The sequence below is a fragment of the Buceros rhinoceros genome, unplaced genomic scaffold (genome assembly GCF_000710305.1).
Source record: "Buceros rhinoceros silvestris isolate BGI_N320 unplaced genomic scaffold, ASM71030v1 scaffold5614, whole genome shotgun sequence".
Classification (NCBI taxonomy): domain Eukaryota; kingdom Metazoa; phylum Chordata; class Aves; order Bucerotiformes; family Bucerotidae; genus Buceros; species Buceros rhinoceros.
Genome location: NW_010408700.1, coordinates 56,223 through 68,988, shown reverse-complemented (window position 1 = coordinate 68,988; position 12,766 = coordinate 56,223). Strand labels below are relative to the sequence as shown.

Here is a 12,766-nt window from a genome sequence, read left to right as displayed (position 1 = left end):
ACTCTTTCCAAAAGCCGCCTTTTGTGTGCCTTGTGGAGGCCTAATGAAAAGCTCTATTGTGCAGCCTTTTACTAACACTCTTTTCACAATTCTGGCTGAGAGAGGAATGTGAATAAAAGGCACAAGCAATTAAGGCGGAAACCTCATCCTTTTTCATGATGTATTTAGGGAAATGGAAAAAAAAAGTGCACATTGATCAGAAGGCTGCACTTCAAATAAAAAAAAAAAAGGAAAGAAAGAAGATGGGGGTGGAGGAGAAGAAAAGGAAAACAGTACAACCTTGATAAGATCACAGCATTAGATGGGGACAAATTTACAAGCTTGTCCAGAATATGAAGTTAACCAAACTCTGCTCTCTGTTAGTAAACTGAGCCTCACACAGATCAGAAATGGCACTCCCTGGACTACTGTGTTTTCTTTTAGGTGAGAAAAAACGTCTTGCTTTAGTCTCAGGTTTGATACTACAACAGGAAAAAGCACGTGAAGTTAAGTAAATCAGACACAAGCCTCTGAAATCCCTGCACCAACTCCACTCCACGACCTGTGATAGAATTTTGCTTCTGAGGGAAAACCGCTGCAGTTTTACTAAGAACTGCATTGTGCTGAGTGAGATAAAGGGACCCAGTAAAGGTTTAAGGAAAAGTTGCAAGCGTTTATAAAGGAAAATTACCTGAGATGGCAAAAATCAAGATGGAGACAGGCATGTTTTAATGCGAAGGACTGCTCTCTTTGGTCACTCCTTACATACCTGATTTGTTAAGATAAACTTCGTTCTAGCCCATCAACCAAACTATTAAGAAAACTGATAAAACCAATAAAAAATGTTACATGCATCATACTGCTTCTCCAAAGGATAAAATGTTTAAGCACTTTCCACTCAAATAAGGATCACGAGAGCATTTCTGTATGTCCCTATGTTCTGGTAGCGTGCATGATTTCTGTAGAATTGAGACAGCCACTTGAAACGAGACTATGAAGAAGGCAGAACACTTCATCAGGAAAATCTCCCTAAATGTTCCTGTACATCTCATTAGAGAGACAGATTAAAAGTTTTCCTCCTTTACTGTGTTTTTTTGAGTGAACTGAGAAAAAAAAAGACAAATTAAGATGGCAATTCAGGCTGTACTGTACAATCATTACGAGTTATTATTGAATTAAAGTTTATAATGGTATCAAGCCTAAGTTACAGGAAACAGAAAACAAAGGAAATTTACCTCATGTTTTTGAAATGTAAGAAATTAACTGTGTTGGTGTAGACATGTTCAGGAAAGCTGCAATGTTTATAGTTCCTTTTTATAATGCAACCTTCTTTACAGAGATCTTTTCATTCAAGCATTCTGATCTCCTGGTAAGAATTAAATACCGCAGCTTCTAGAAATGGGGAGCCAGAAAAAAGTTGGGCTGGCAAAGCGTCTTAACGGGTATTTAAATTCAATAAGCGTACCTGCTTATTATTTAAGATTGTCTTAAAAAACTCTTTGCTGACAGAAGCCTCCCAGTCTGACAAGGCCAGCCAGCCGAGCGCTGGGAATCTGGGCAACCCCACTCACAAATGTCTTCGCCGCAGCACCAGGCCACAACTTCTCCATTTATTTATTTATTTATTGTCAACGGGCAACAGATTCCCTGACTTGTGAGTGGTTCTCACAGACTTCCTGGTTGGTGAGTGGTTTTTTTTTGCCCCCAGAGGATGCCATTGTTTCACACTTTCCAATTTTACTTTGCTTTAACTGAGACATCCACTTTCCACTTCATACTGTGGACTGAATTAAAAATTTCTCTGACTTGATATTTTTTGGAGAGTTATCTTGTGACCCAAGCAGTGGGCCTTAAACACGGGAAGACATGGAGAAGAAAGAGACAGGGGTCAAAGACTCAAGGTCAGCGGTGTTTAGCTGGTTCCACACCACTAGTAGCTCAAAGGCTAATTCCAGTAACTTTCTGAAAGACTTCTCTCCAGAAGAGGACATTTTGTTCAAGAACCAGCCATGAAAAAATATTACAATTATTGATTTCTGATCTGCAAACAAAAGAACAAGGGAAAAGTTTCTCACTAGAACGATTATAGAGCCCATTAAAACTGTAAGTTATGAATGATTTGCAGTAAAACACACATATTAAAATATTTACTTCCATGCACCGTCCCACACTCCTCTTCTCTCCATACACATGTGTAAGCCTCAGCTAATTCACAGATCCCACTATTCTCACCTTCCTAAACAGCCAGGCAGATTCTCAAACCTTCATCTACTGTGGTAATTCTTATCCTTTACAGTTCATTTGGGTGACATATGGAGATGCTTGTCAGAGAAGTCCCCATGGCCACGTGCATACCCCACAGCCGTGCACACGATCACAAGCACTGGCTTTGGTGCTGTAGGTAATGCTTCGCTAGAAGACCATGCTAGAAAGTAACTACTACACCAATACACCTCAATGTAGTCTTCCGGAATTCTTAGGAAAAAACTTAAATTCGTCCTAAAACCAGATTATAGCTGCGCAGAGCTAGGCTCTCCTGTCTATTAGGTTGGGTTTTTGTTAGTTCACCCTTCAAAGGGTTTTACGTTTTTCCCATTCTCCAAAACATTTTCAACAAACAAAAACCCAAAACAAACTGAAAGGCTTCTGTAATCTATCTTGTATCTTTGCATCGTTATGCTTTAGTAATACCCTCTGCTATCTTGTGCTTATCATAGCGGTTTCACAATCCTTTTTATGAAGAAAAGTACACCCCACCTGTGCTGTGACTCTTTCACAGTATATCCACATTAACGCTCCCACGGTACAGACACAGTAGCAGTGAAGAAGTTAAAGGAAGGTACAATAATGAGCAAGAGACACCATCAAGATTAAGTCCACTGTGTTTGCCCTGGTACCAATGTCTAACAAAAGATTGCCTCTGACTGAAGGAGCTTACTGTCCACAGTAGACAGAATACAAAAGAGCACGGAATACGCTCAAAACGCTGTGCCATACCCATTGGCATTCACAAGGCCAGTGGAAGAGCCAAGATTAAAACCTACAGACAACTCTTCAGACAGGGACCTTCCCAGTGAAGGATCCAGGCGCTACATCAACGAGGAGGCCAAGCACTTATAGACTCACATCACATGATGCAGGAGCAACTGCCACCCCTCAAAATACTAACAAAGGTCTCAAGTCTCCTCTGAAAAACATGTACCTGCTCATTCTTTGATGTTACTCTGGAACACGGTACATCTTTCTACTGTCCTTAAATTTATTCCTATATCAGACTGAAGGTTTTGCCTGAGCAGTTCTAGTTAATTCTGAAGTCTGGGAAATGCAGCTTTTAACTATCTTATTTCTTCTTCAGTAAATATCTTCCTTTTAGACATAAAAAGTTACTGCATTCTTTTTCTCCCCCAAGCCCCAGCAACATTTCAGGAATGTGAGGCAAGATACAGAGTTAGTAGAAATCGGTATTTCCCAAGGCATTCACAAGTTTGCATCACTGAAAACCCCAATAAATCTTCAAACATACATTTAAAGTCACAAAATTTACTATTAATCTCCTAATGAACACAGGCAGGAGTGAACCACTCTGCATCTTTCAGCTAACAAAAGAAACAATTTGTGCAGTCTTTTCATGTTCAAAACTGTCTCTCATTATGTGTGGACTTTTCTTATAAACAAAGCACCAAAGGTAAGTTCTGCTGCTGTTGCTTTTCTTCAGTACGCTACATGGAAAAATCTGGAGCAGGTCAAGGGCTGGGATTTTTATTATGAGAATAAGGTAAAAATTATTTTGTTAGTTGACACTTCTCAAATATACAGTTACTTTGCAGCTACTTGGTGACACCACGTTGAAGAACAGAATTATTCAAGACTGACTACATAAAAAGAGCACAGAAAGAGGAATGTGCTAGTAATAGAGCACCTGAAGAAGTCAACGGGATATGTTAGCCTAGGGGAGCTGGTGGGGTATGTTAGAGGGGTTGGTGCACACCATGAGCAAAGGACAACTCCAGAGGCTCAGGAAAGAATGAAGGCAAGGCTGAACCCTCAATCCTCTGCCAATTCTTTATTTCTATATCCTTCTTTTGGTCCGTCTTCCATAAACATAGCCAGAACCTCTTTCCTGATAATTTATGCGCTGCAATTTCTTTCAATTTCAAATCACACCTTCATCCTTGCCCAAAATAATCTTCCAAGTTCTTGCTTACAAGAGGATTTTTCATGAAGTACATTCACTTTTAAACCACTCCTTCTATGAACTCTCCCTATCCTCCACTGAAAACACTTTTCAGCGAAAGTAAGTTGTGGTACAGAGCCAAGTGGACATCCTGTCCCAAAATGCAAAATAACAACCCTGTGTTCGGAGACTTGATTTTCAACTGCCTAACTACCAAGCTCATAGATATTAAATTATTATATACCTGTGAAAACATAACATTGGCTCTAAAGTCACTTATATGTTTTGAGACGTTTTAATAAACTCAAAGGAGTTTATTAAGTTAAAAAACATTAACATTTATTTTTAAAAAAAGAAAAGAAAGCATAGGAGCTAACATTATGCGTGTTACACCATTCACCGTAAACTCAAGATATTTTTTGTATTCCTTTTTCTGTCACTCATCTCATTTATTCTCCTTCGTGGTGTAATCCCCCCTAGTGTCTTGTCTTGTCTCCTGACAGGCTGCAAGCTCTTCAGAGCGGGCACAATTGTCTTACTTGCTATATAAATCAAGTTACATGCTAATGTTAAATTATAATGTTTTGACAGGATTTTTAAGTTGAACCTGATTATATGAAACAATAGAACACTCTGGGTTTTTTCCTGAAATTTTCTTCTGTAAAAGAAAATGATACCAGAAAAGGAGAAGTAGGGGGTTTATTTCCCTTTTTTTTTTTTAACTGACTGTTTTCCTCGTACCTCTGTTTCAGGGACAAGTGAAAAAAGTTGGAGGTCATGGAAAGAGGAGAAACCGCCCCCCCCTCCCCCCCCAAACAGTGTAAAGAATATAAAGAGCAGGAAACAAAACCAAATTCTTTAGTTATAATTTCCAAAAACAGTATGCTAAACTAAATTCCATGAAGAATACTGTAATAAAATATTTTGTTATAGTAGATTCAGTGGAATGAAAAGGAATCTACAATATCTTCCCCCCATTTCTGACAAGCTCAAAAAAAAGCCACAATAATTTTACACTCAGTTTCTCACTTAAGCATATTTATAATGAATCATCACAGCTGATCGCTAACTGGCAGGTAAGCCACTGCATCTCTTCTCACCACTTATTCATTCTCATCACCTTTCATTTTTTTGGTGTGATGGTGGACAGGTAGAAAGAGTAATGGGAAGCTGTGAACTTCAGTATTCCCCAACTTCCGGCTCTAGGCATCAGGGATTTAGAAAGCATATGAGGAAGATACCAGGAAATCCAAACTGGTTCCCCGATTTTCTTCGAGGATAGTTGCAGACAGCATCGATGGAGTGCTGCCTACAAGAGATTAGCCTGTTTTGTATTTTAGAGAAATAATTCAGTTTACAGAAGGGATGGCTTTGGAGGAACCTAACTAAAAGCAGCCTTCCAATTCCTATGAGGAGATCAACACGACAGGGTCAGGCTCCTCACGGCAGTGCTTGGTTAAAGGACAAGAGCCAATGGACGTAAAGTGAATCCAGAGAGGATTAGATGTGCCCCATGAGGACAGCCAGGCGTCGAAACAGGCTGTCAAAACAGGGTTGTGCAGTCTCTGTCCTTGGAGGTTTTCAAGCCCTCACTGAATAAAGCTCTGAGTGACCTCATCTTGTCTCCTAGATGACCCTCTTTGGAGGAAGAGGTTGGACTACAGACCTTCTGAGATCTTTTCCAACCAGAATAAAACCATGATTTCCAGGGTGCCCCTTTTTTTTTTTGTTTTACATACGCTTGTTGAATAAATGACAGTTATTCAAAAGCTCAGAGTACCAGTGAAAGCCAATGTACTTCCACAGAGGTTTGTATGTGGTCATGAATTAAAAAATCAGACTTTTATTTGGTTGCCCAACTACGGGTAATAGTGCCAGAACATCAGACATCTTTTACGGCCTAGAAATTGAACTGCAACTATCGGACTGTTTTCATGGGACACCACTATTTTGCTTTTATTAGTATGATTGTGAGAAGATAGATAGATTAAGGGCTATAGGATTCTTTCAATTAGAAATAGCTCTTCTGTTGTGTTGCTATTTTCTGCAGTCTTGATGCTTTCCATTGCATTTGCAGCGGTACAGAAGTGACACATTCTCGTGTATGCTAAAAGGCAAAGATGTTACCAAAAATTCCTCCTTCTTGCTATCCACAATGTTTCTATCCACAATGATATTACTCTTTTCTTATCCTGGAGGAAACATGAGGGTTTAGTCATATGCTCATTCTTTTCCGAGGCATAAACAGTAGCCCTGAAAGATGACTAGCATCTTTATAAAGAAGCTACAGTATGTGGTCCTCACAACACATGGTTCCTATTTTTGTCATTCTGATAAAAGCATAGCAATGTCAATATTTTTTTCTTGTGATCTGGTGATTGTCAATGACCTGTGTGTCAGCTGATACAGCTGACACAGTTAAATCAGGAATTAGCACTCAGTCTCTTTAGAAGCCAGACACATGGACACTGAGCACCAAAAAAAAATTAATAAGAAAGTCCACATGATACTCCATTAAACAATGAAACATGTGACTGACAAAAAACCAGAGATACATCAGCAAATTTCCCTGAGGAAGTTTATGGTATTTAACTCCTAAACATTAATTTTATTGTACTCTATGAGGAACCAATTAACTGAGAGTTTCATTTTTATCGGACATCAGAATTATTGTTCAGAATATAGATGAACAGTAAATTCAGCATATTGTAATTTTATTAGGCTTGGCTTGTTCACCTCACACATTTTTGCCAGTTTTAAAAGGTAATTAGATATTTCATCAATAACTTGGTGTGCATTATTTTATAAGGAACACTTGCAGCAGCAATGAGCTGGTATGTAAGACACATACAATGTACCTATTGTATATTCAGATTTTTCCCCCCTAATTGGATACGGTTGAAATAGTGATTAAAGCGCTTTCAGAAAACCTCGTGTTGATGACATCTGACTGGTAACACAATATTATTTGTTACAACAAATTATCCACAGGGGAGAGGAGAAATGGGCAATGAAAATCAATTATGTTTTCCAAAATTTGGCATATTTCCACAAAAATAACACAGGTGTCAGCAAATAAAAGGCTACCTAGAAGATCTTCTGAAAATTTGCGAATAATCTGGAAAATATATTTGGGGTAAATCCCACTTCCAGAAATAGAGGCTTAGTAACTACTGTTTCCTGAGAAAAGAAAATAAACCCAAAAATTCACCATATAATTCAATTTCTCGCTCACCTCAGTTTAGAAAAAGAAATATGTTGTTCTTTACCCTACAGAGAAGAAACTATCTGGAATTCAACAGTTTTGATCATATTGAAAAACCTCATAATCAAAACATACCACGCTGCCCTAAGTGGTTAGCCAACATGTCCTTTCCTTTATAAAGGGACCAACAAATGCTTAAAGAAGCGATGCAGCGAAGTTTCCAAAATTAATCTTGCTTAGCGCCATAATTTGGGAAGACCCACCTGCTTTACGAAGTTTGGGCTATTCTGCATCTTCTAGTGGGAAGCTAATTGTAAACGGTGCTGGAGAGTATTCTGTCCTGGTGCGTTCTGCTGCCTGTGGTCGTTGAAGAATACTCAGTCTACCACTATTCTCAGCCTAACTCCTTCTGTCTTTACTGTAAATAGGTCCCCAGAAGCGGCACCTTTTGCTTTCCCAAATCTTTATTTCATTCCCTTTATTATCTCTTATACAGGAGAGACAATCATGTCTTAATATTACTCATACAAATCTGTAGATATGTGCATCAATAAAAGGATCACACTACCTACAGCTAAAGAGCAGCCTCCTCTGAGGCAGAACTATATGTCGTTTTCAAAAAGCACAATACAAAACTTCTTCTCTTCTATTACTTACACTGTTTTTATACTTTCAAAGCACTTCACAAATATTAATTAGCTCTAAATAAATTCTAATTATCTCTAAGCGTGGCCCTAGCAGATCTGTATCATATGGTATGAAATTAGACTCCAGTGAAATCAACAGCAACAGCTCTTCAGACCTCAGCAGAGCTGACATTTCACTCTCCGTTGCTAAAACGATGGGAGTCATGTATATATCCTATCTAGCAAGTATCACAAGTGGGGCTGCACTAATAATTTGTAGTAACAAATGATAGGGTCAAGGAATGCTGGCTGAGAATAAAAAGAGAAGGGTTAAATTGCATAGCATAAATGTGGGAGAAGCTTTGACACACTCTGGGAAAGGCAGTCTTCGAGCTCTGGTTTGTTCCAGCATCAGCTGAAATGGAAGGTGCTCACCTGCTGCCAAAACCAATTCATACACTTACGATACTCGGGTTAACTCCTAATATCTGCTCATGCCACAGGACACTATCTTAGTTAAAACCCCACTTTGAAACAACTCATCATAAAGAGATTTGCATTATCCATCTATATAAACATTACATATTAAGTATATAATAAAATACATACAAAGAGGTTTGCGTAAAAATCAAAAGTACTTAAAAATTCCAAACAGCACACAGAGAATGGATAATTAGTCTGTAGCAAATAAGCAGGTAGCCAGTATTGTTCTTGCTAATTGTGGACAATAGAGTCTATCACATACCATCATTTTATTTTTTTGGTATGAAAAAAATGCTTTGGTTGCAAATAATACTAAATATCTTACACACCATGCAATTATATTTAGGTATGAAGGTTAAAAATCAATTGGAACCATAGATTATGAATCTTTTTCTCTAATACAAATGTAATCCTCATAGAAGTTTCTCCCTTTTTCCCTGCCAACTTTACCACCACTCAATATGCCATAGAGAAAAAAGGGTAAGTGTCAACTTGTGTAAATTGTCCCTTATGTAATGCAAACCATCTGTTTAAAAAACAAAACAAAATGAAAAACCCAGCCACTCCCAAGCATGATCTGCTATGGAGAAAAAGAAAGAAAAGGGTATTTACTACAGCAAGTTGGAAGCCAAAGACCGTGACCTGCCATGTAACCATGGAGAAAGTATTTACCCCTCTTGCCCCTGTATCTACCCAATTTTGCAAAATATTTGGAGAAGAGAATAATTTGCTCTGCATGTATTAGAGATTGATATTGTTACATTCTTTTGAGCATTTCAGCCTTCTAGAATGCTTCAAATCAGGTAGGAATCCAAGACAGAATAGCTCTCGCACAGTGATACCACCACTGAGTCAGAAGGTGCCCGAGTCCCCAGCCACTGGATCCTGGCAAAGTAGAGGGGGATAAAGTATCAGTATACTCTTGCCTTGTTCTACTCTTCTGTATAGGTATCAGCCATGAGAGGAATCTAAATGGCCCCCTGCTATGAACTGTTATGACTATTTTTGTGTTATCTTCAGTCAAATCCTCAGAAAAGGCAGTATGTGTAGAGCAGTCTTCCTTTCCCCAGTCTCTTTGTGGACAAGCTGTTAGCCCGTTGGGAAGCACTGTGACTGAGGAACCCTAACACATACACTCTCTGAAACCACGGGGAGACGTACATTTGACCCTCTGTTGTTCTAACATGAACAGGTGAATCAGAAAGCATTGAATAAGTTAGTTTCGTTTCACTATCTAAACTGAATGAAAGAAAAATAGCAGTATAACTAGTTATTCATCATTTTTTCTCTTTCATTGACCCCAAGGCTTGATCTCACACTCTCTTCCAAGCTGCAGCTGTGCTGGCTGAAGAGGACACCATCTCCAGTCACAGCCCCCTGCCAAAGGTTACCACTGTGACCAAGCTGTTTGTTTAATCACTTCCCAACATGTTTCCATTAAAATGAGCCAGCTCAGCTTAAGCAACTTCAACAGAAAGTCCTTGCTATTCCAGCCTGTACTAAAGCAAGTTAACGAGTGCTTAACCAAGAAGCTTGGCCAGTAAGTCAGAAGTTAGAAGCACAATTATGAGCAACTGGAGGCAGTTATCTCTTCAGCTACTTGGCCTGCTTCTGTCTGCAAGTAACCCAGTCATCAGGTGTGACCAGTAACACAGCTGACTAGAGATCTGAAGTGCCTTCGATGACATGCTGCCAATTTTAAGATACCTTTTTAGAGACACGGCTTTTCAAAGGGGCAGAGAACTTCAACAGTATAAATGTCCCTTTGAAGGTGTTCCCCACTGGATATCCACAACCAAGGTACTCAGCATCACTAGCTAGTTAGGAAAAGATTTGTTATAACAACAATTCCTTCTTCCTTCTCCCCCAAATTTTCAAATCTCCCTTTTATCCAGAACTAATATGTGAAAATTTTCACAGTTCTTTGTTATTTGTGACTGGAACTGAATTTTGGAGATTTTTATTGTTTTTCTGTGCAGGTTGTTAGGGCTTGTAAATAACAGAATTCCCATCAATCAACCATACCAGACTCAGATCCTAGCAGCTTTGTCCCTCTTCAAATGAAGAGAATAATTGAGGATCTCCATTTCCGTGCATAGACTTAGCTAGAACATGGATTTCATATACTTATTTTTGTGCGCTTGTGCTTGTGTAACTCTTCCGAATCAGTTTCCTACTGAGTTATCTGGGACTTGCTTGTTCTACAGTTGTCTGCCTCTAGCATGGGCGTTTAGCTTTATTAAGTCCATGTCAGCATATCCATCTGTATCATTGACTAACTCATCAGTTGTTTTGAGTTACTCGGCACTTGCCACTGCAGCAGTTCCATAAAATTAGAACATTAAAAGATTCTTTTAGTTAAGTGGGCTTAGTCCACAATTTCAGATTTCTTTCAGTTTCTGTAACATTGTAGACACAGTACCTGAATGTGAACTGGGGTTTCTTTGGCTACTAATCCTTTCTCCTAATATTTTACAGAATGGGACCACTACTGAAAATTACTGTTCAAAACACTTCGCGTCCCTCAGCAGCTGCAGTGGCAAGGCATAGGCTCATTCAGTTCTTCCAGTGATTTCACACTCAGCCTCTCTCAGACGGGAGAGGTAGTGATTCACATTACAGAATGTTTAACTGAAAGCCACACTGAATATGAACGCTGCCATAACTGTAGGCCTGGAAAAGGTCAGGAAAGCACCCCATTAGGTATTTGTGGCAGACTAAATTAGTTCCATGTTAATGAAGTCTGGTTTGGATAGAAAGAGTCGAGATCGGTTTTTCCCCTTCTTTTTACTGCATGTACGTTAACTGTAAGACAATCCTATAGTTCCTTATATCCATGAAGTACGTATGACATTGCATGCTTGTGTAACCTTGAAAATGAAAAACAAAAAGAGCAAAGTTGCTGCTGCTCCTGGCAGTAAGGCTTGGAATTAACAACATGCCAAGGTCTAGGACTGAGCAGAAGCCAGTGGAAAAAGGCAGCTCTGTGTTTGGTGATTCCCTGGCATGTTTGACTGAATTTGACTGAGAAGCTGAGGAAAAGTGATAAGTAGTCCAAAGGATTTTTTCTTTTCACTCACAGTTTAGTGTAAACGAAAAAGCATATATGGATTTAGCTACACCTAGGAAGCTTGTGGCAATGAAAAACATATTTGCCTTAAAACTGTAACATGTTCACATCAAATAATGTTTTTGACAGGCTATTAAAACATATTTCTCCCACTTTTCTGCTTGCCCTTCTACCATATCTGGGCAAAGATATGGTAGATTATAAACCAAAGAGCTTCGGATAAAATCTTCTGAAGCACCTGAGTGATTTAGGAGACAGACAACTGTAGAACAAGCAAGTCCCAGATAACTCAGTAGGAAACTGATTCGGAAGAGTTATACAAGCACAAGCGCATGAAAGTAAGTATATGAAATCCATGTTCTAGCTAAGTCTATGCACGGAAATGGAGATCCTCAATTATTCTTCAACACGTATTTATTATCATCCTGTTGAAAGGAACACGAAATCCTATAGAAGGCTTAAATGAAATTAAATTAAAAAATCTGAGGAGTGTAGAGAACAATATAAATCTTTAAAATATTTTTAAAAGTAGATGTATTTTTTACCATTAGGCTTTCATAAATATACTCGTAGTTTGTGTTAGTCCATCAAACTGAAAGACATATGCTATCTCTGATCTCTGTGCAGAATCCCTGTTGAGATTAATGTGAGTTCTGTGTGAAGAAAGAGACTAGAATAGGCCCTCGGTTCACAAATAGTAAGCAGGCTGCTTCAGGAAAAAAAAAAAAAAGAAGCCAAACATATTTTCTTACAACAGCGTTGAAATTTATTGGGAAGTTTCAGATAGTTTCTCTTCAGATATATGTATGTATGTGTGGTCAGAAGTGTATTTACTTGTCAAAAAGATCTGTCAGAAAGAAGGTGCACAACTCCACTCATTCTGTGAAACGTTTTGCTGTTACACTGACACATATACTTCATCCCTGGCAATCTTTTCTCATATGGTAATAACTAACCCTCTATTTTACACTCATCTGTGCAAGTTAATGGCTTTGTCCATCAGGCCAGAGAGGTAGTATTTTCATACAGGTTGGCATGAAATTGTACCCTATACCTACTTCCAGCTAAAAAAATCTACAGGACTTACTGCATCCCGCTTTGTAGCTGAAACCAGGAGGAAGAAGGAATCCTTGCTGTGCAGCTGCTGCTAGGGTTCGTTGGTCTGGAGGGAATACGGGAATCATTAATGGAGGCAGCTGACCCTGGACCTGCTGAAAAGGAGAGGGAAG

The 12,766-nt window shown here is 38.9% G+C and overlaps 1 protein-coding gene across 1 annotated transcript in view; it reads right to left on the bottom strand.

Moving 5' to 3' along the window:
- The window catches only part of LOC104492392 (transcription factor SOX-5-like), a gene marked incomplete at its 3' end in the record, with an annotated part of 118,839 nt that overhangs the window by 58,369 nt on the left and 47,704 nt on the right, over nucleotides 1-12,766 (bottom strand). The window contains exon 3 of the mRNA XM_010134949.1: nucleotides 12,625-12,745. Within this exon, the coding sequence (XP_010133251.1) occupies nucleotides 12,625-12,745 (121 nt within the window). The remainder of the gene's footprint in view (nucleotides 1-12,624; nucleotides 12,746-12,766) is intronic.